The 24,686-nt window shown below is 35.3% G+C and overlaps 1 protein-coding gene across 4 annotated transcripts in view; it reads left to right on the top strand.

The window, feature by feature from the left end:
- Window positions 1-824: 824 nt before the first annotated feature.
- Window positions 825-24,686, top strand: part of Teh1 (tipE homolog 1 phospholipid transfer protein) — a 71,476-nt gene continuing 47,614 nt past the window's right edge. For 2 of the 4 annotated variants that reach the window (XM_085656905.1, XM_085656906.1), the window contains exons 1-2: window positions 825-3,550; window positions 3,860-4,193. In XM_085656905.1, coding sequence (XP_085513031.1) covers window positions 2,836-3,550; window positions 3,860-4,193 — 1,049 coding nt within the window. In that variant the 5' untranslated portion in view covers window positions 825-2,835. Of the gene's footprint in view, window positions 3,551-3,859; window positions 4,194-15,177; window positions 15,300-20,310 lie in introns of those variants that run through there. The other 2 variants (XM_035881004.2, XM_085656907.1) reach the window with 2 other exon arrangements.

The raw sequence follows: 24,686 nt of genomic DNA on the forward strand, positions 1-24,686 counted from the left end.
TTCTCTCTCGAAAAAAAAGAGAGGATTTGTGGATTTGCACTCTTTAAGTGCATCGATACGTAAGAGAATTGTATATATACTGGAAAAAGCGTATCTCGAAGAATAGATTGAGAACTATACTATTTCTGTCTAAATATATATATATATATATTTATTATATCACCATGATCGAATCCATGTTTTCTCTCTGTTGGTTTTAAGAAAAAAACAAAAAGAAAAGGAAAGTAAAATTAAATTAAATAAGATAAATAAGAAAAGAAAAATACTTGATATTGACCCAAAAATACTTGAAATTCGTTGAACTGTTGCTCATCGACGAATTTTATAATTTTATATAATAACTTGGGAATATAAAGGATATAGGAGGAATAAAATAAAAACAAAACAAAAAGAACATAAAAATAAAAAAATATTGAATTAATTATTGGACGTAATTAAAGGACGATAATGATGAGATCGTATGGAAAGGAATGAGAAAATATGTAGAAGGGGTGGAAGAAAGTAAAGGAGGGAAGTATCAAAGAACAAGAAAGAGTAAGGAAGACAGAGACAGAAACAGAGAGAGAGAGAGAGAGAGAGAAAGAGAAAGAGAGAAAAGGAGAAAGGTGGGAGGTGAAAGAGGAAGGACTCGCCGAGAGAGCATAAACAAGGAGGATGCACCGTAGTGCGCGATGGAGTTATGTTATGTAGAGAGGAGGATAAGGGTGGTGGAGTGTAGCACTCGCTCATGCGCATATGGAACCCCGCCCTGTCGTTTCGGACGAAAGCCTGTCCCATCGAGGACTTTTGTACGACGTTGGACGACTAGTCGCGTTTTAACTCGCGGTCCGCGAGGCGGATGGTGCCGGGACACACAAGATCAGACAAGTACGGCTCCTTTTCGTAAGAGCAAAAGAGGCTTATCGTCTCTATCTCCTCTTGTTCCTCCTCCTCCTTTTTATCATCATCGTCATTATCATCGTTACCGTTGTCAATATCCAAGAATTCTCACTGTTTTTATGCTCCTTTCTTTCTCTATCTACCTCTATATATCTCTGTCCATCTCTATCTATTTCTCTCTTTCTCTTTCTCCCTCTCTTTTATATAAGAAGAATATAACAAAGCGCGCGCCTGAGGAGAGGAGAAAGCTCTCGTGTATACATCAGTACAGGTGGTTCGTGCAAGGATCGATCGTAGGATAACGTCGTTGTAACGCGTGATTCAATATTCTCAGTCTAACTCTTTAACTCTTTCTTTCTCTCTCTTTCTCCGTCTATCTCTCTATCTATCTCCATCTCTATCTCTTTTTCTCTCTCTCTCTCTCTCTCCCTTCCTTTTCTTTCTCTCTCTCCCTTCCTTTTCTCTCTCTCTCTCTCTATCTATCTATCTATCTATGTATCTATTTATCTATCTATCTCTCTATATTTCTTTCTCGTCGACAAAGAAAAATTTCTGAGAAAAGGAGAACGATAGAAAAGGCGGGACATCTTGGAAAATGTCAAGGAGCAACTAGAGTCGTTCGAAGAAAAGAACTATATACCGAAGGATATTCGTAAGTGAATAAGATTTGGAAAAAAATTAAAAAGAGATTGTACTGATAGAATCAGATATCAAAGGGAGAGAGAGTAAAGGATATGGTAATGTGTTACATAGATTACTTGTTATTTCCATATATAAACAAGTAGAAAGAATCATCGAAAGGACATTCACAAAATAATAAATATCAAGGAGTACGACGGGATATCTTCTTCCTTTAAGAGAGAATATCGTAATTAATTTAGAACGATATCATGAGAGGCTAAAGGAAACGACGACTAGCTGAGTTGAATTTTATCTTTGGTCTAAGAAGAAGACAACGACTCTGACCCTCTCTTTGTATCATTAATGAAGATTTCAGTGAGTTACCGTGGAGAAGTTTACTTTTTCCCCTTGAAGGCCTATCTTTACGAGAGACAACGATATATAATCTAACGAAAAAGAAAAAAAAACAAAAAAGGAAAAAGGAAAAAAAATGAAATAAAAAGTAAGAGAATGTAATAAAACTTCGAAGAAAGGAATTATAGTGTTTTTGAATTTCACCTGCTCGCGAATTGAGTCCAATGAGCTATGTACATTCCACTAATTAAAAGAGGAGAATCCAATGAGGTGCCAGATTCGCGATCGGCTTAGCAACGATTCACGGATTCGGTTTGTAAAGCCCCGCGCGGTTGAACATACCGTTGCGGCTGAACATACCATCACGGCATTGAAAATATCGAATCTGTTGTCGTCGAGCGCGCCTGCGATACAATCTGAAGATCAGAGATAACGATTTTAAGAGGATTTACACGAGGAATGATCCAGGAGATTGATCCATTTCGCGATGCTTCATCGTTCCTATCGTTTCAACGAAGGTCTCGTAATCTATGAGAGATTATGATCGATAGAATTGTTTTTAAAAATTGTTTCGAAAGGAAAAGAAAAGAAGTGAGATAAGAGGGAGAGGAGCTATCAATCGGTTTATCGACGGAAAATCGGTCGAAAAAACTTGAAAGTATTGGAGTGAGAAAGAAGAAGAAGAGAAATAAGAAGAAGAAGAAGAAGAAGAAGAAGAAGAAGAAGAAGAAGAAGAAGAAGAAGAAGAAGAAGAAGAAGAAGAAGAAGAAGAAAGAAAGAAGGATCGGTCGCGGTGATCCGGTAAGTGAGGACGCTCGATGAGTCCTAGCGGAAGGAATCCTAGAGGAGGGAATCGCGGCACCGAGTCGTGGCGATTATCAGAGAGTCATTCGGTGTCTGCCAAGAAGACAACGAGGAGATTCGAAGGAACGAGGAGAACGAGGATCGGGTTGGCGCCTCTTTGAGAGCCGCAGGTGGGTGATGCGTGGAAGCAGCTCGGATCTTCTGTTGGAGGCGAGCTGCGGGCACTGTCACTGTCATTGTCAGTGCCAGTGCCAGAACGATTATCATCATCATCATCGTCGTTATTACGGACAGCAGAGCCTCGGAAGCTCGAGCGTAGGAGGCGATATTGGAGACGGAGGTGGAGGTGGAGGAGAAAGTGGTAGCGATCGCCATCACCACCACTATCATCACCATCATCATCATCATCGTCAAGAACGATACAAGAAGAAAAACGAGGCACGTGAGTCGAAGGAACGAGAATTACGTCGTCGCAAACTGTTGGAGTTAGGATTTGGCGCTGCGAGGCGCCGACCGCCACGGCGTACCTGCCGTCAGCGGCTAAACTTTTACGCGACCTCGGCGTTGGCCTTCGTCGCGACCTCAGGCGGCGCCGCCCTCCTCTTCCTGGTACCGCTTTACGTTGATCCGGCGATCAGTACATTAGCCGCCGATTTCTCACCGGAACCGGTTATCTGCACAACCTCCAGACGAGAGGAACTTTGGGGTCTTTTCAATTGCACTTGGAGTTCTTGCCGGGAGGGATGTACCAGTGACGTTTACAGGTGTACACATATATACGTCACATATTCACCTTGGAACAACGATAGTATGAAAAACGATACGGGAACAACTAGTGGCACTACTACGACTACTACTACCACCACAACTACGACCACCGCTGCTACACCTGGTAAGATCCACCGTTTCTCTTTAATAGTAATCTTTACTTTTTCTTTTTTCTTTTTTTCTTTTTGTTAAGTAATTCAACAAGTTTGTATGCTTTTTAATGTTAGTACACTTTTCAACGATTGACGCGCATGCGTAGATAGGTCGTGTAACCACGTGAGATACAGAATGTGATAAAGAATTTAAAAAGAAAGAATTAAAAAAAAAGAAAATGAAGGAAAAAAAAGAAAAAAGATTGTACGAACTATTTTGTTACTTAATATCAGATTAATAAATTAAATCCGATGTATTGTTTGTTTTTCCCATACGACAGCACCAACGAGTGGCGACATCGAGGCGGTACTTCTTGTTAACATCAAGGGCTGCGGTTATCCACCGGTCGTAGATTGTGAGAATTTCACTCGTGACATGGGTTACGAGGGTGCAAAGTTTCCGTGTTACTACAGTCGCGTTAACGGCAGCATCGTGATGGCATCTTATAATAGGGAGGCGCATGTAGCTACGATCATTCATCTCTTCGCGGCACCCTTGGTTGTAACTCTTGCAACTAGCGTCGCCCTTTGCGTCATGCATTGTGACTGCAGGTGCACGCCACCCCCGCGACATCCGCCGCGTGGTATGAGAATGCACAGAGCTAACGATCTCAGGTAATGCTTTTACCAATATCGCTTGCAATCACGATTATACGGATACATAAAGCGAACTCATGATTTATTAGAAAGTATTTGAAAGGAGAATAATTCCTTTCAAAATGTTCTGGTTTAATCGATTCTTTAATAATAATTTTATCTTTTATATATATATATACATATATATATATATATACATATATATATATATACATATATATATATATACATATATACACATATATCTTCTCTTAAATTGTCTCGCAAGTTATTCATATAATCGAGATATTATTATATTATAGTATATTTATTAATATAGAGAAGTTTGATGGTTCTTTTTAAATTGAAAATATTGAAAAAGAGATTTTGATAAAGAGTTTGAGTCAATGTTTTTTCCTTATAATCGGTATTTATGATAAAACATTAAAACTCTTCTTCCAAGAAAAATTATAAGAATGAACGAGTAAAAATCTTCGATGTGTTAACGATCGATCGACAGACACGGAGAACTAAGATTTATCGATTTCAAATACTATCGATCTCAGCTTGTATGAGTAAAACAGACGTTCAACTTTTTGCATTTCGTAATGTGTTTGTTTATAACTTACTCGAATTACTTGTAACGAGAAAGAGAGAAAAAATAAGAACGAAAAAGAACTATTCATCGAATTTTCCCGAACGATCGCGTGTTTCAACGCGATCAAAGAAGACCAGCTTTACTTTCTTTTATATTCGATTTCGAAAGTTCAGGTCGGGGCTTTGGTTAGTAATTTTCACGATTATCTTCGGGTGTTGTCGTTGCTCGTTCAGACTGGTGTAGGCGTATTAGACTAATCAAAAAATAGGAGTAGGACGCGTGTTTAAATGTCAGGGCCGATGAATCCCGTGGGATTCGCATCGCGAATACTGAGTTGTTTTTCTTCCACCGGCTCGTTTGTCATCCACCATAGCGAATGATGCTATTAAAGCGCGATTTTGTAGAAAACGGATAAACGAGAGTTGAAAAGTGTGGGTTAGGAGGAGGAGAAGGAGGAGGAGGGAGAACAGGAAGAAGAAGAGCTGGAGTTGGATAGGGTAAAATGCAAATGGCCTATGGAAAGTGAGAATGGCTTGTTCGTCGTACATATATCAGCATTAGAACGTAAGAAGCGAGAAGGATCTTCTCTTTTTTTCTGTCTTTCTTTCTTTCTGTCTCTCTCTTTCTTTTTCTCTTTCTTTTTCTTTCCTTCTCGTTAAAGTAGACTTCTCGATAAATCGTTCGTGCTTCAAAAACAGAGCAGTTGATTTTCTTCCTTTTTACGATTTAAATTGTCGATCTCTCGACAAAGAAATAGCTGTGAAAAGTTTTAATTGGACTGGACCTTTTGGGAATCACATGACAAAAAATCTTCTCGCTTTCTCTTTCTCTCTCTCTCTCTCTCTCTCTCTCTCTCTCTCTCTCTTTCTTTTCTTTTCTTTTCTTCTCCTTTTTCTTCTAGTCAGTTTTATTATTCCAATGTTCCTTCGAAACACGTCCAAGAGTTGCTAAGTATCTACTAACCTACTAGCTACACGTTATCGATCTTTCCTTCGCAAATCGATCGGTCTCGTGGCTTTTTTTTTTCGCGCTTGCAACACTATGCTTACAAAGCTTTATCTATCTTTCTCCATTTCTCTTGGCTATAAACATTCAAGCTATCGTCGTTGCGAACGCAGCTAGTTTTAGCAATACAGCATATCTCGTCTTTACAGTGTCTCGTTAAATATTTAGCAATACCGAGGCGTAAGCCAAGAGTCGTTTATGACGTCCCCATGATTCACCTCCGAAGAAGCAAATTGTGATAGGGCACTCTCGAATTCATTTAATTACCGCTTATTTCTTCTCTTCATTTTGTTTTATTACGTTTGTCGAATAAGTAAACGAGAAACGCATTTCGAAATTGTTAATTCTCACTAAGAAATGATTTAAAATCGTAAGAAAAGCTTATATAAAATTTACTTTATGGTATGTCAATTCTTAATTGCTTCGTGTTGTGCGACCACACAATGTTTACGTATAAAGTGGAGGAAGGATGAGGAGGAGGAGAGGAGGAGGAGGAGGAGAGGTGGAGGATTGTCGAGCATAGATAAACAACATAGGTGTATGCATGCATAGATCGGGTCGAGGTAAAATGAACGCTTTAACTATACGAAGCTTTCCATGTAATGAGGTTAACCCCTGTGACAAGGATGGATAACGGAGACAAAAGGTTGATTTAATTGCTACTATCCTTATAAGAAAACTACGTACTTACTTTCTTACTTATTCGTCTTGAAATGCGTTGAAGCTGGAGAAACTCATGCAACGGATAAGATACGAGACTTTGAAATTGGTCGAATTCGCGGCCGATATTTCAGCCAACGGATATAACGTTTATCTTACTCGTGTATGATCCCTCTCGGCTTCGTAGAATTCCATGAGGATGTAGGAAGCCGATAAATTATGTTGCCCCGAAATTCTCTTCTGGTTATCCTTCCTAAACCGTGATCGATAATGGTTGTTAAAAGGAGATAAAAGAAAAAAGAAAAAAAGAAAAAAATAATATGTAAAAGAAGTAATTGTTAAATTCCGTCGGTACGGAACGATTTAACGTTCGAATTTATTTTAATATTTAATTCCGCAATTTTTGTTTTCTTTTTTTTTTTTTTTATTATATCTGACATCAAATACCTAAATATTGTATTTGACAATAAAATATCAATGACGATAGAAGATCAATTTCTAAAATTCAATCCGGAACTTGCTGACGTCTCTATGTTTAAGCTACTATCGCGTTAAATTAACGATTCGATCGAGCTACAATCTCAACAGTCGTTCCACAACCTCGTACGATTCACGCTTGAAAACGAACGGACGCTACCATTCGCGGAGCAAGCGGTTATCTGGCTCGCCATTAGACACGATTGTAGTTTAATTACTTTTGACGTACGTCCCGCTCGTGCAACTACTCAAACCCTCCGCAGAACGTGGAAAAGCGAAATCCCGGTTGTGGTATCCATTTTATGTAGCATTTTTGCTGGTGTCCGTTCGAAACACGTTTCAACATCCTAGTTTTACCTAAATTTTTGAAAATTCCACGAACGTAGTCTAGAAGTTAGTTACCTATACAAACGAGGTTAGCTATGTGGGTTAGTGTAAGTCTTTCATTGAAATTTCAACTATGCCTCCTTTCTCTACGTTCGAGTTACACTACCTAACTCTTTCCACTCTTCTCCTGTCTTCCCTTTTCCCTTGTTGTTCTTCTTGACGTTGTTGTTTATCTTATAGAAAGTGATTCAGCGATATTGCCGTGTGTAGTGAAAAATTTCCCTTCGATCGACAGGGGGAATGCTACGACGTAAACGGACAGAGATGGACCGATTTTGAAAGAACGAGAATAAGAGAGAAAGAAAGAAAGAGAAAGAAAAAGAGAGAGAGAGGGAGAGAGAGAAAGAGAAAGACAGAGAGAGAGAGAGAGAGAGAGAGAGAGAGAGAGAGAAAGACAGAGAGAGAGAGAGAGAGAGAGAGAGAGAAAGACAGAGAGAGAGAGAGAGAGAGAGAGAGAAAGAGTGAGATACAAAATATCCATCGTACTTTAGACGTCTAGTACGGTCACCTATAAATCTCGAGGATAATAGAAAAAAATCTAGTTAAGACCGTACGAATGAAGAAAAAAATCCAAGGTTAAGTGCATCTGTTAGGAAAGTGTGATAAAGACAGAACTGTATTTACTGGACAGTATTAAAGAATATTTAGTATTAGTGATAGCGAAATCAACGAACCGAATTCTCTTTACCTCTCGGGATTTTAATTGGTTCAGCTTTAATACGATTAATGATATACAAATTCCTGTGTCGATATATGCTTTTATGGCTTCCGGATAGTTGGTAAATTCGATAAATCAATAATGTAGTTAATGAATTTTTGAATCTGTGCAACGTACTGTGTGTTATCGATTAAGAACAAAAGCAAAAGTGAACGATACTAATCGATACGGAACATTTTTTTTTTATTAAGATCAGTATGTTTTACATCGACGACGGATAACATCTAAACCTTTAATAACTTTGCTATAATATCTTCGGCTTTTGTAAATTTTCAAGAAACGAATTTCTAACGGAGGGATACGATTTTTCAAGGTTTTAACAAAACTCAGCACGAAGCGAGACCTCGAAAATCTAAATGAAAATGAAGTTATCGATCGTATGACAATGCATATATAAACAAAAGTAAATAATAGACATCCATATGTACATTTAGGTGTCTGTATATGCTCCGTTATCGTTTCATAATCGATCCGATTGAATGATCAATAATTAAATTTCATGTTGGAATATTATTAATAAATTCAGTCATTATGAGATCTCAAACGACTATAATCAATACATTAATTTTATTTCTATGATACCTAGATACACATACACTCTCTCTCTCTCTCTCTCTCCCTCTCTCTCTTTCCTCCAATCTTCTCACATTACTGAGAGTCTAATTCATTTACAATTAAAAATATAAAATATATAAATACAATCGACGAGTATGAAATATCCGTGGAGAAAGAAAAAAGAAAGCAACATTAAATGTATCACTAGTCGTGCGCGGAGATTCTATATATTTATAAAAGCACTTTACGGGTATTATTGAGCATTGAGGTTGGAGAGCGAACGGCTGGCACGATTTAATTGATCGAATTTATAAGGATTGCTATAGAAACGAAGATCGAGAGAAATTCTTTGAGAAAACGAATTACATCTTATCATATAAAAGTGTCTTCCATTACGTAAATCAAATAGAATAACGTAAAACGTTTCCGATAGATCGATATATATGAATATAGAGAGGAAAGAATATCTAATACAAGATGCTTAGAGGTCATCCATCAATACGAGTCATTACTCGAATCGAAAGTAACATATCGAATCGGCGAGCAATCGAAACGCATTGATGCGATAAATCACCAGAGACTCGGAAGAAATAAAGGAAGGGAAGAAGGTAAGGAGGACGGAAAGAAGGAAGGAAGGAAGGAAGTAAGGAAGGAAATGATATGTCCGAAATGGTGTCACTCGTAATTCGCCTTGAAGAGAAAGGAGTTGGCTTATATTCTCAGGTATTACGGGGAAACGTGTACCACGAAACGAGCCACTTAGGAAAATGATATTGATCCGAGCATCCTTGTCGTTGAAATAATGGAAAAGACGAGGGACGATGGGAGGAAGAATGGATTGAGAAAAAGAAGACTTTTTTCTTTTTTATAAATTAGAATAGTATCTATTTAATTTATTGAAAAGATGATGTAACAGATTCAATCAAACTTAATTTTATATATGAAATTAAAGAAGATATATTAGATATAAGTGTAAATTAAATGAAAAAAATAATGTAATACAAGATATCAGAAGGGATATAATAGAGAAAATGATATTTCAAAATCAAAGAAATAAAAAAATGGGAAATGAAGAAAAAGAGAAAAAAAAAGTAAAAAAAGAAAGGAAATAGAAGAGAGTAAGTCGGTGAACAGTGAATAAGCGAAAAACGAGTTTTCGAGTTTCGCAATGGATTTTCTCCTTTGTCGTCAGAATGGTGCGAGCATCTGAGCGACGAACGTGCGAGGTGTGCCCTTCGAGGTGCCGTAGTATGCCGTGGGCGTCGAGAATGTACTTTTGCCCCCGCCACTACTCTGTATTTCAGCGCCCTTAGGCGCTCCCGACCGCGAACACTTCGTTTTTATTCTCTAGCTACTTTTCACGAACAAGAAAAGACGATGGGGTCGAGAGGATTTGCTCTAATTCGACCACCAAATTCTTCCTCTCTCTCTCTCTTTCTCTCTCTAACGAATTTTGTCTCCTTCTTTCTTCTTTTTTTTCTTTATTTCTCTCTCTCTCTCTCTCTCTCTCTCTCTCTCTCTCTCTCTCTGTGTTTCTTTATCTTTCTTACAGCATTTCTTATTTTTCGTTTTTTCTTTCTTTCTACAAGGCCAACGTGATTGCGCGACGAAACAAGATTAAAATCATTTCTTTGACTTTTACTTTGCGAGTTGTTTACAAAAATACACCATTTCTTAGAATACGCTAAATTCATTCTCATTTGACCTCGAACATTCGACGAAGCGAATCGTTTTTTTTTACGCCATGATGACGGAAACTTTTCATTCGATATGTCAATACCCGCGAGCGATCAGAGAAATGGTTAGGTAGTAGTTCGTGTTTCATCATCGAGCCACTTTAACGTGAGAAGACGTAGAGGATGAGAGATAATAAATTTTTTGAATTAATTGTATTCCTTGTTATTTACTTTGTGATATTATATCATTGTCATTATTATAATATTATCTATCATTATTTACATTATGTAGATTATTTCTCTTTTCAAAATTATTTCTAGATTTTACTACCAAATTAAAATAGATAATAGTGAAGTGAACGAATGATATGTTTAACAACTATATACTTTTTTTCGTTATTTAATCTGAGAAATTTACGTACAATTTTTTTAATGCGATAGAAAATGTTTCGATAATTTCAATCCGCCATTGAGTGTCAAAATAATAATATTATTTTATTATTTTTTTCTATATAATTTAATGTAAGCTTATGTTTGTTTTCATATAGTTATTATTATTATTATTATTATTATTATTATTATTATTATTATTATTATTATTATTATTATTATTATTATTATTATTATTATTATTATTATTGTTATTATTATTGTTATTGTTATTGTTATTGTTATTGTTATTGTTATTATTCTTACTATTGTTATTATTGTTATTATTCTTAATATTCTTAATATTTTTATTATTGCTATTATTATTGTTATTCATAGAACAGCGAAAAGATTTTTTGTTAAGGGTTTTTTCCATAAATTGACAAGTTAGCTCGCTGGAGAATTTCAATGGCACCTAAGGCATTCGAGATATATTACTCTGCTTGGTCTCTTGAGTAGAGACGTATTTCTTCGTACGGAAAAGAAAAAGCCTCTGGCTCTAGTAACTTTAATTTTGAGCGAAGTAGGGGAATTAAGATGGAGTGCTAGCTTCTCTTGTAGATGCTGTAATGACGTATTTCTGGCCAGCAAGATTTTTTTCTCTATCTAGATTGTGTTCTTCATAGCGTGATACGGAAAAAAAGAAAAAGAGAGAGAGAAAAAAAGAGAGAGAGAGTGAGAGAGAGAGAGAGAGAGAGAGAGAGAAAAAGAGAGAAAGAAAGAAAGCTTGAAGAAACGTAGAAATGAAATTTTATATCTTTTCCTCGCGTTATTTCCAAGTTATTTAGTTCGTCGATTTTATTTCATCCTTCTCTCGCGTATATCTTTCGAGGTATAAACTTCGTTAAATATATTATCCGTGAAGAAAAACATAAAGCTCAAAGCATACGTCGTATTACTTTCTATATGACGAATTTTCGCGTTGGAATACATCGGTCCATTAACGTTAACGTGACGTTATCGAAACGTCCTTTTAAAAACAAAACCTTGCGATTCGTTATTGTGGGGTCGACTTAACGAAATTGAATAGAGATTGACTTTTACGATAAACGAAGGAGCGTGAATCGTAAGTTTACCATGCCGTTGATACTTATCGGCTTTTCTTAACGCGAAGAAATGCCGTAGATACTTATCGGTTTGCATAAAACACTACGGGTAGTGAAAGAAAGAGAAAAAGAGAGACAGAGAATTAAAAGGAATCTAGTCCAACGATCGATCGATTTATATTATTAACGTTTGTCATCGTCACTTTCGTTTAAAGATTACCGTCCAAATTGAACTCGCCTCTGGGTTCATTAAAATCTCCTGATAGACCGGATATCCTAGATTGTTCTCGTTCGATGAATTTCCAATCTCATTTATGGAAGCTGTACGAAGGATATGACATCAGAAACTACACTATTCAGCATCGGCCTCGAGCGAATCTCCTAGTGCCTCGTTCCTATAGATTTTTCGATGATCTGAAAATTCGTTTCGTATTTATATTTATCATAATAGATATTAACCTTATGAAATCATCATAGGATAAAATTATTATTCATTATTTTTCAACGATATCATTTTTCGTGAATTTCGCGTCCTCATAAATATTATAAATAATGTATATCCATCATCTAGCCAATGAAATCTTATGACGTTATCGACATCGATCAGTAACAAATAACGAGCGGAAAGCGTGCTTCTACCAAATGTGTCTAACTGTCGCTCTCATTAGGTTGGTTGTTAGATATCGGCCATCGGTCTTGCGTGCGTGATAAATTTTACCGACAAAATGACTGACGGACGCGGCGACACACCTGGATGTAGAGCGTCGATGTGCTACTAACTAGTTTATCGTATATATCTATATATGTACGTGCGTATGTATGTATACACATACATGTATGGAGGATGTCGACATACGCTCGATGGACAGGACTGGTTTGACAAAACGATGCCTACTGTGATCTATCGATCGTCATTTAATTTTCATCTCCGACTCGATTGAAATTAATGAACTTACCATGATTTCATATTGCTTGGAAATAAAAAAAAAAATGATAAGAAAAAGAACAAAAAGACACATCGAAGGAAATTCTGTTTTTTCTTAGAAAAAAGAATGAACACGCATAAGAGATATCTATGTATTATATCTATTTTCAATGTAGAATTACTGGAAAAGTTTTAATCGCGTTCTTATACCCTTAATATAAGATATACTTGATACTTCGGTCAATAACAAATTTATCTTTGGAAAGACCCGTTGTCGTATTGACGTTATTCTGTGCGCAAATTTTCTTCGCAATGACATATATTATTCATGAAGTCTTACCTATCTTTACGTAGTCGTCGTCATTTTTCTTGACAATGAGCAAAACTAGGAATTCTTTTTTATTGTAAAATCCTTTTTTTCTATATAAACATTTTTCGAGTTCATTTATTTCGCCATTACCGATGATTTGGTTTTAACTTTTCTTCTTTTTTTCTTCTTTCTTTTCTAGTTACCTATAAAATTCCAAACCATGATTTTCGCAAACGTTTAGGGACATATTGAGAAGCAACACATGTATAATTTAATTACTTGCTTATCCGCATAATATTCATGGTGCTGAGTAGGAATAATAACACGGAATTCGTAATTTCAAATGGGATTGTTAAAATACGTATATGGTGAAGTGTATCTAATAGACGAATTAATAAGCGTCTATTAGAATAATTAGATTAGGTATAGTTTAGTGAAATAATGATTTATCGAATTGATCGAATCGATCGATCGATCGATTGTATATTTTGCGTCTAGATTGCGTTGGATAATAATTGAACGATCGTTCTAGTTGAAAACGAGATTAGTTCAATCCCATAATATCAGTATTATGAAGAAATTTGATTAGGACAAATTTATTTGAAAATATTTAAATAAAAAAAAAAAAAGAAAAAAAGAAAAGAAAAAGATAAGTAGAGAAATATGGAGTTAATTTTGTTAGTGAAAAATGCGTTTTCGCGATCAATGAATGATAGGACCTTTTTCATTTTGCAAAAAGTTTTTGGATGAGTTCCAACACTCGATTGGTTCTTTTTAAATTTCTGCTTTTTTGCTTCGTTAACGAGCCAAGTTCGAAAGTAAAGTACTCGTAGGAAGATGTATCTAATAATAATAATTTACTAAACTTTTTTTTTTACTTTCTTTTTTCTTTTTCTTTTTCTTATGTGCAAACGTATTTTCAGAAGGAAAAAAATGGAAGTAATAAGTTACACGAGATGATTTTTTCCTCAAGAAATCTTTTCAATGAATTTAATAAATCATGTTATATCTACATTCTCTTCTTCGTGATCATCGTCATTTGATTTATTTCAATAGGTGAAAGATCGAATCGTTATTGAAGTTGAATGAACGTTAAACCGAACGAACGAATTCGACCTGTCGGTTGTCGGTCGTTCGGTTAAAGGAAATCGATAGGTGGCTTCGCACCTGTTCGCTGACCAGGTCACGACCTTCGCATACTACCATTTACTGCATATGCATAAAGTGGACTACCGCAAAAAGCTCCATAATTGCATAATATATTTTCTCGTTATAATCGTAAGCGAGTCCGACCATATCTCTTGAGATTGGTCTAAAGCTTTTCTACGTGGAAATTTGTTTTCTACTTGCGGTACTTTATTTCTCTCTTTTTTTTTCTTTTCTTTTTTCCCCTCTAATAACGATAAAAGCCATCTGGGATTTGACAAAAAGAAGAATCGTAGACACGACGTACGAAGTAATTCGAGTAAAAATCGTTGAAGAATAAGCGAATCTTTGATGCACGATGCACACAAAATGGATACAATTTCGTACAGCCCAGCGTGAATTAAGCTCTCACTAGAGTAGAACTTAACTGTCGGCCCTTAAAAGTGCCATTTGTCGAACTGTTCTCGTCTAGCGAGTGTAAGTACAAATTTGTCCCACGAGAAAAGTACATATAGTGAGTACGTAGGTACAACGAATAAAAAGAAATATTCGGACTTCGTTTCAAAATTGAATTAATTTTTCTGGACTACGAAAAGCGTATTGAATTTAAAAATAGATGTAAAGAAATTAGTGTAAATGAAGGATTTAAAAAATAATTATCTTTTGTTATATCAGCAATAAGAAATACAAATGAAATAAATTCTTTATCAAGAGACTCTTGAAAGAGAATGAATATATAGAGTGATTCAAAAGTCTCTAAATGATTTTAAAAATCGATTACTCTTTTCTGAGACCTTTAAGACTAATTTTTTTTTTAAATTGTAAAAAAATTTCTAAATTTGCAGTTACAATATAACAAGAATTAGTCAGAAAACTCTTAAAAAAAAAATTGATTTTTAAAAATCATTTAGAAACTTTTAATCCATCCTGATATGTATTTGTCCAATTTAGAAAAAGTTATTAACTTTCAAAAGGCATTGGAATATTTTTTTAACGCATTACACATTTCTCTATTTCCATGACACATATCTTTTGTAAGTATTGCATTTTCGAAAAAATGACGTAGATAATGACTGTTCGTTCATATTTAGCACAAACGAACGACGAATAAAATTTCATTGAACGGATGAAGGTACTGCTAGTGATCGGCCACAACGCCAATAATTATCGGAAGCTAATTATCAGAGAAAGGGAAGACATGACGTCTACTCGGCGTTATTACGACGACGATAATAGAGCGGAAGAACTCAGGATGAAAAGTATAGGAATCACACCAAACGACAAAACTCGTAATTTGTAATTCTTAGATATTTAAAATTTTATGCCGGATAAAAAAAAAAGAAAGAAGAAATAAAACTGACGTTAATGTATACTTGGAAAACATACCGTAGTATAATTTCGATTTCCGAGCTCACATCGCAGACGCCATGAAACTGTTACCTACGCTTGGAAAGGATATAGGTCACGGATTCGACGAGAAAGCCTCTGCTTTGTTGTCCTAACCCTAGTAGTTAACCTAAATTTTATGTTATCCAGATTTCCTCTCTCTCTTTGTCTCTCTTTCTCTCTCTCTCTTTCTCTATCTCTCTCTCTCTCTCTCTCTCCCTGTCTCCCTGTCTCATTTTTTTTCTTTTTTCTTTCCTCTCATTTTTTTTTTTATTTCTACAAACTTTTGGTAATTCGACGTTAACTGGTGTACTCCCAAAAGACGTTGTAGTAAAAGTGAATAATAAAGAAAGATAGAAAGATAGAAAAAGAGAGAGAGAGACAAAGAACCCAAAAGCGTTCGTTCATCTCCATGAATGAACTGGATGTTAAATTAATTGAATTTCAGGCGACGTTTCGATCCTGAGATATGGATTTAATGCGCGATTAAAAATCACGAGTACCGCCTCGCGGACAGCTGAATTCGTTTGCATAAAGTTCTTGACCTCCTACCTCTCCGCGTGCAAGTCGGTGATGTTCCAGAATAAATTTACAAAGCGATATGAGATTATGCAAAATACTTTCCGTCTTTATGTCTGTCGACGGTGAAAGAGATAGGAGGAGGACAACAAGAAGAAAAAGAAAAAAAAGGAGAAAAAAAAAGAAAAAAGAGAAAAAAATAAGAACATGTGGAAGGGTTCCATTTGGAGTACGATGTGAAGGCATAAATTTTCTTCGGAATATTTGACTACTGTCGTCGTTCTTATCGATCCATCTTTTATCATTTTTTGTCATTAATTATGCGAGATACGGTATAATGAGATGGGATATTTTTTGTCCCGCTGATGAACGATATTTTCTTCTTAAATATTTTTCTAGAAGAAAATATGAGTATTTGTCTAACTTTGTTTTAAATGAAATTCTTTTTTCTAAAGAATATAGACGAGTCCAATTATTTATAAATGTAGATAGGAGTTAAGAAGGCGTTCGTTGATCATATCTTTGAATATTCAAAAGGCGTGAAAAAGCATAAAAATGTTTCTGGTAGACTTTCTCTCTCTGTCTCTTTCTTTCTCTTTTTTCTCATGTCGGCTACCTCCCACACAACGAGCGAATAAAACTGGCAGCGATATTGCAATACGATCCTAGAGTCTCGCATCATAATTCTTCGTACATAAGAGGTCAAGGAGGTGGAACGGACTGAAGGCTTGTAAGAGTAGATCAATGTCACGAGTTGGATGAAAGGAGAGAGACAGGAGGGGAAAGCTTTAAGATAAAAAAGAATTATCTCTTTACACGTATTTATTTTTACCTTTCATTTATTTCGAGCTTTTACTATTATACATAGAATCTCATGACGAACATAATTCGTGTCTTTATATTTATATTTTACGTTTTATTTACGAATATTCATATACATATATGTATATACATTATTATAGATACATTATTACACATGTAATTTCACTCGTTAACAATAAACTGCTGCACACAATTTCTGACGCAATGCTTAAAGAACTTGGAAGTTATCTTCAAAACTACATAGAGATAACATCACGCGCCGAGAAGATAGAATGAATCATAGACTTAATCGAAGTACGAAGCGTGCACTAATAAAAGCAGAAACGATCAAATGCTCTCTCACTGGTAACGTAAATTCGTTATAATCACGCTAACTAGAGCAGGCACGCACGAGTTCCGCTCAAAAGCAGCTGCGATCAGAAATATCCTAATTTTCCTTAAGAAGGGCGGATTCAAAAGAGAGAGAGAGGGAGAGAGAGAGAGAGAGAGAGACAGATGGCTGCTGCTTTATATCCGTTGAAAACGGCGATTTAGGCGAAACGTATCATACGTATTTTAGCCTTATCAAGAACCAACGAAAAAGTTCGTGTTCTTCTAACATACTCTTCTTGCATTAAAAGCTTCGGAAAAGAAAAATTCGTGGATATCAAAAACTCACCTGTTTTTCTTCTAAATTTCTTACTCTACTTTGAAAACTTCGCTTCGATAGACGCAAAAGTGACTTTTCTAAAATGCCAGAAAAAAATATATATATGTATATGTGAATATGCGATAGAGATAGACAGAAAAAAGCAAACACATTGAAATTTTTTTTCTGGAAGATATTTCGTATCGTTCAGAACGAAAAGTTATGATTACGAGCGATGGAATAGCGAATGATATAAATTTTAAGGTCATCTAAGCTCAATGCTGACGACCAAAGTACAAAATTGGATTTGTCGAACAGAGACGTTTATTAAAGTGTGTCCAGATTTATAATGCTCTGTCATTGAGTGAGCTTGAATCTGACATGGATAAGCTTCTCTTTGCTACTTTTATCATGTGGACTTTGTTCTTTCGTTATCATTACGATATGTAATCTAATAGCCTTTTGATCCTTTTGATATTTTCCCTGTGTGGTGAGATTTACTAAAGTTATAACATATATCCATGGATGTACATAGAGGTATCCCAATTGTTTCGTAAATTTGTAAAAAACAAGTTAATATACAGGTTACATATATTAATACATTAGACATACTATATGTATATGTATATGTGTATATATGTATATATATATATATATATATAAAGTATATAAAAAATATACGTATATTTTCTGCATTAAAAGAAATCGAGTTTGATCGAACATTTGATATAAAACGATAGGGAAAGAAGATTGATAAATTGGTTATTTATTTTTCGAGATTCGCAAGCGAATCCAAGTTGATTTGTCGCGTGAAGAAACGTCAGCCATAAATTCGTTCTCAGGGGAACGTTAAGTATAATAAAAAGAATATATATATATATATATATATATATATATATATATATAAAATAAAGAAATAAAGAAATAAATCGCGAAAATATGAAAAAAACTAAAAAGTAATAGAATAGAACGCATGTAATTAAAGAATTAGTGCTCGATGCGTGCGACACGCGATTCATACGACATAAAACACCACCCGAGTAGTATTATTGAGTCATAATGCGTGGCACGTCCAATTGATAAAATCAGCTTATGGTCAGTACTATAGTTGTTCGTTCGTTCTTCTTGAATATATAATGTAGGTTAGGGTTACGTGTCTATCTATTGTAAAATAATTTTTCTTTTTTTTCTTTTCTCATCTAGGCGCAGATTATAATCATCCATCTTTCTCGGATTCTTCTTAGATTGTCCTGTTTCTCTCTTTCTCTCTCTCTTTCTTTTTTTTCTATTTCTTTCTCCCTCTCTTTCTTTTCTTTTTCGTCGTCGACTTCTTTCGATTTCGTCTTTTTTCTCGTCGTGGTCCTTTAATTTCCCTCTTGGTCTATGTAGACAGCCACGACTCTTGCAGCAGCCATTGTAAAATCTCAGGTCGCATACTATCGTCGTTCACAAAGGAAGAGAGAGTGGGGGGAGAGATAGAAAGAGGCAGAGAGAGAGAGAGAGAGGGAGAGAGAGAGAGATAGAGAGAGAGAGAGAGAGAAGAGAAAGAAAAGAGAGAGAGAGACAGACAAACATACATCAGTGTATATGTATTGAACGCCTTATCGCGATGAAACCGCTCAGATATGAACATGCAATATTCTTAAGGGTGCAGATGTACAGAGAAAGAAAGAGAGAGAGAGAGAAAGAGCGAACGCCCGACGATGCCTTTGAAAAGCTATAACAGACACTTCTCGCTTGTTCCGTTTTGCCGAAGGAGCACACCGTACGTTTGCCTATCCACGGCAGTACCCTCTCTATCTGACAATAGAGCCTTTGTGACCAGAGTTTGGCCATCATCCATTCTTCCCTTCACCTACCTAATCAGGAAGGCCGTACTTTGGAATTTAGGTTAAAACATTTTTCCCTCTTGAGATTCACGTCAATGGAATCCATTAAAAAGAAAGGAATAATAATATTGAATTTGGTGGAATTCGACGTTAGAGGATTGTTAGATTTCATATGTCGTGGTAGTAGTGCAGGAAATGTAATATTTATCTCTCTTAAATTTTCACTTCCCTTTTCATCACATAGGAACGTTTATATATTCAATTGGATTGATCGATCACAGATTTACGAGACGAATGATCGCGAATAAATCGTCACCGAAATATATCTATCTATCTATATATATATATATATATATATATATATATATATATATATACACGCACATACATACCCATACATATGATATCAACTCGTAAATATATCGGTCAGGCTGAATATGTGACATTCGTGATGTGTCGGCCGCTCTTCCGTTGTATATTACTTATGCATTACGTTACTGCATTGACCGACAATTATGTATACGCTCTATATTTTCTAACTATGTCTATTTCTAACCGTTTCGTTGGGCATCGATAATTAGAATTTGTAGGAGAGCTTTGGCGAAATATTTCAAACAATTTTATATTTGTTATTATTTGACACGATCAAGAAATATTTCCTCGTTTCTATTTAATTCATCAAATTTTCGATATATGTTTGTACATACATGAAATATTATTTATTTTTTATTATTAAAATTCAAATTAATTTTAAATGATTTCATCAAATAGATTTAAATGATTTTAAATGAAATATGTGGAATATATAAGTTTAAAGAAACGGAAATACATACATACATATATATATATATATATATATATATATATATATATATATGTATATGTATGTATAAATGCTAGTGTATTCAAATAAAAACAGATGTTGGTGAAAGGACGTCGATGTAAACAACGCCGAAGAAACGTTTATAGGTCAGGTCAAATAGATAGAAAGTCCTTGTCGGTTGGTTATTAAATCTTCACTCTCATTCTTTCTGTTCCAGCGACCACTCGATCAGCAACCGCGTGGATCGGCGAGGTTATCCAATGCACTGCGAATGTGAGTGCGGGGAAGTAACGAGGCCCTTATGACGACGCGAGGAAACGGCTGAGAGTGGTTTGATCACTTCTCAGTCGGACTTTTAGGCTTTATGACCGATCTCTTCTTCCTTCCATCCTTCTCCCATACAATGAGTCCTTTCCATAAATTTCGTTTCCTCTCTCTCTCTTTCTCTTTCTCTCTCTCTCTCTCTCTCTCTCTTTCTTTATATATATATATATATATATATATACACGGAGACACACATGCAGATACACACATATATACATATGACGCTCCCTAGAAAACATTGAAACATTTATTGGAATACGAGGAACTCATCTTTGTTACGTTATTATGTCGTACACACCATGATCAGGAAGTAATTACCATGCTCGAACGTAGATGCTGGTAATACCTCGTATCTAACTACGCCTACTTGCTGTTATTGTTGGTGCTGCTGGTGCTGTTATCGTTGCTGTTGTTGCATCATACATGCAGAAGACATCACATAACCCGAATACTCGCTTCGTTACCTTAAATTCCGTCGAGATACGCGAAAAAAATGTTCAACAAAATTAGTAGCTGTTAACTATACCGTTATTTTTCCCACGCCCTCACCCACCCCCACCTCTATTTCTTTAGACTCGCATTTGTAGATTCGGTGAACGAAGAAAGAAGAGAGGATGGTGATAACAAGGGAAAGAAAATCAACGTGTTCCAAAGTCGAGCACCAATTTCTACACTGCTCTGCGAAGACCGAAATGTAGTTCGAGCTGAGACCATTTTCTATAATGATTCAAGCCGATAGATAGATAGATAGATAGATAGATAAATAGATAGATAGATAAATAGATAGATAGAGAAGGGAGATAATAATCTCGTGAACTTGTGAATTTAGATAGACGATGACCAAAAATTAAAGAGAGAACAAAAAAGAAAGAAAAAGTCTCTTAAGGATAATTCATCACTGGTCTTGTAATATCGTTCGTCGTCAGCTCTGTACACTCGTTTCGACGAGGAAAAAGAAGAAAAAGAAAAAAAAAGAATGGAACAAGAGAGAGAGAGAGAGAGAGAGAGAGAGAGAGAGAGAGAGAGAGAGAGAGAGAGAGAGAGAGAAACAACAGAGGAAGCATGTCATAGCAGACATCAAAGTTTTTGGCGACGTTACAAGAGCCGAACGTGGTGTATCACATATTTCATTACCTGGCGTTTGCCAACAAGCAAGCAAAGCTTTGCTATTCTTGACCATTTTCCAGCATGACGATGGAGAAATTCGTCCGAGCGGCTGGCCGACTCGGCAAAAAAATATACAGCCCTTATATACTTTCTATAGATTAAGCTCGACTTCCCATCACGTTATCACCGAAACGTTCGACCTTTTCTCAGGATTATTTTCATTTGCATATTACGAAATATACGTTGTTAGTGAAGCATGGTTATGTGGGTGTGTGGGTGTGTGTGTGGAAAGTTGCCAAGAGATTTAAGGTATTCGCGAATTTAGAAGGACGATGATGATGGGCTTAAAGGTCTGGATAAAAAGATGAAAAATGATTGGTATAATGAAATATCCGATCGATCAAGAATATATCTCCTCTTATGTTCGTGATTTCCAACTTGTCCCTGTAAAAGTAACTCTCATATAGAAAATGAATGTGGAAAGAAATAGATTAAAAGAAATGGATTAGAAGCATATATATTTCGGATCGAATTATGGGATGCTTCTTAACGCGTTTTATGCATACGTATCTGTATATGTCTATGTTTCCTTTATATGAACGTACGCATTCGTTTATTATGGATTATATACGTTTAGGCAAATTGATCGAACCGTTGGAGCACTTTACCCGCAGAGGGCGCAAAAGATCGGTTGCTAGAGACAGGACAAAAATTAATCAATAGGATCCTAACCGTAAGTCTCTTGGCTAATTTACTTTCCTTTCACTAAGAAAGCGATCGTTATTTTCAGTGAACACAAAAGTGAGAAATTTGAAACACTAAGAGAAAACGATATGAATAAGTGAAAAATTTGAAAAATTGAAATTGTTTTAACAAAAAACGGATAATATTTTCTCTCTATCATTTATGTTTTTCCTTTGTTTTTGATTTCTTTTTATTAATTTTCCGTATAAAAATTATGTTTATTTTTTTTTTTATTTTCATATATAATAATCATTTGCGAATTATTTTTAGACGCTAAGAACAAACAATAACAATCTCTTTACTTTTACACACGCTCGATGAAAGGATATGTAATTTGTAATCACGCTCGTTCAACGAATGATGTATGCGAACGGAAGTAACGCGAGCTTAGCGTAGGTGTTCCGGTAATCGCGTAAGCTTGGCGTTCTAAACTCTTGGGTATGTTCGAAAATACGAGACGTGAGATAGAAGTAGAAGAACGCGATTATTATAAACGCATATATACGTAGGTATGTGTATCGAACGAATTACCTATGAGCACGCGATAATATATTAAAACCAGGATGAAGCTTATGCGAAGATTAGGATTTTCCTCGATCTAATATTAAGGATGACATTATTGCCATAGTACGCAAAGAAGTAAAATAATCAAATTAAAGGTCGAATCAGAAATGATCGAAAATTATGATTTGGAATTTATTTTATTAGAAAGAATAGAGACGAGATAGAATAATCGAAAGAAAAAAAAATGTATAGATATTTCTACGCATTGTCCGATAATAATTTTCTTTCTTTTCTATTTTTTTTCTTTCTTTTCTTTCTTTTTTTTTACTTTCAACAAAAGTATATGCTCCTTTGTAGGGATAAGTTGTAAGGATAAGTTTCAGGCATAGTTGTTCATAGCAGACGGAAATTCGAATATCATAGATAGTCCGATAACGAAGAAAATTAATACGTAGGGCTCTCGTCGAACATCCTTTCTCTTCGTTTCTACTCTTACGATGGCCTAACGAGGTACGAGCAAGTATCCTTGATTCGAAATTATCGATCATCCTATATAGAGGAATTGTTCTCTCTCTCTCTCTCTCTCTCGTAGGTACATCGAAAATTTTATGCTTCTTATCAGTCTTTTTATTATCGCTAAGATGACAACATTGTTAAATATTCTTTTTTCTCTTTTCAAATTTAGTTATTTATTTATTTATTTTTTTTTTTAATAAATTTTGTTCTCTTATTAAATTTATTTATTAATATTTTTTTCTTTTTTCTTTTATATCTTCTTTGTTTCTTAATTTTAGTTTATCAAATATTGAGAGTAGAAATTGAAAAAGACCTGAATCAGGGTAATACGTAAACTTATCTCACGGAATCGTGCCAAATGAATAAATCGGCCGATTCAATGCGAATCAGACTACACGACAATCTTCGTTCCATCGTATAAGAATAAACTTCATCGTCGATGTTTGTAGAAGAATAGTAAACGACAAGGAAATTCGACGAAAATGTATGCAGCGACAATGCATGCTAAGGACTTTACCTTACTTCTCGTATTACTTTTTCTTCTTCTCTTTCTTTCTTTTTGTTATTTCTTTTTTCTTTTTAATTTTTTATTGTTGTTTTTTTCCCATCTTCCGTTTCCTTTTATGTTTTGACTTTTACTCTCTCTTTTTTATCCCCCTTGTTATAATTAACAGTAATCACGAAAAAAGAACGTGATGCCTCGCGTGTTTCTTTCTGCTTACCAAGTAAACGTAAAAGTTGTCGGGGCATGTAAACCACCTCATGGTAGCATTTATATGTATACACATTATTGTAACGAAGATTGAAACTTCGTTTCTCTTTCTCTTACTTCGTTGTTTTTCTTATTATTTTCGTTTTCAACAAAACAAAAAATACACCGATATTTTCTAGATCGATCCGTTTCATAGTGCTCGTTTTTCATTCGACTTCACGATTGCGAAGCGTCGTTCGTTCCTACGATACAAATTAATGTTCATGACTGCGAGATCTATTCTATTACGTTCGTGGTAGTGGCATCATCGTGCAGTTACATAAGGAAAAAGAAAATAACAAAATAAAAATAAAAAATAAAAAATAAAAAAAAAATTGATCTCTCACGATGACACGTGCTCGTCGTTTATTCGCGTGTCATTGCGAACGATCAAATAAGAATATTTCATATTGATCCTACCGCAAGATATAACTTAACACGAAATTCTTCAGGATATTCAAGATGATACCATTTTCACGAGATAAATCTTGAAGAGATTTCCTTTAAGAAAACGTGTCTCCGTCTCTCGATTTTTCCTACGAGTTGCTTACTCGCGAGAGAATCGATAAACGCAAGATACATCGAGCTGATCGAACAGAGCGAAAAGAAAGTGATAGTACTTTCGTGGAAGAAATTAACATTGCTTT

This window comes from Vespa mandarinia, chromosome 5 (genome assembly GCF_050613455.1).
Source record: "Vespa mandarinia isolate Hongniang chromosome 5, ASM5061345v1, whole genome shotgun sequence".
Taxonomy (NCBI): domain Eukaryota; kingdom Metazoa; phylum Arthropoda; class Insecta; order Hymenoptera; family Vespidae; genus Vespa; species Vespa mandarinia.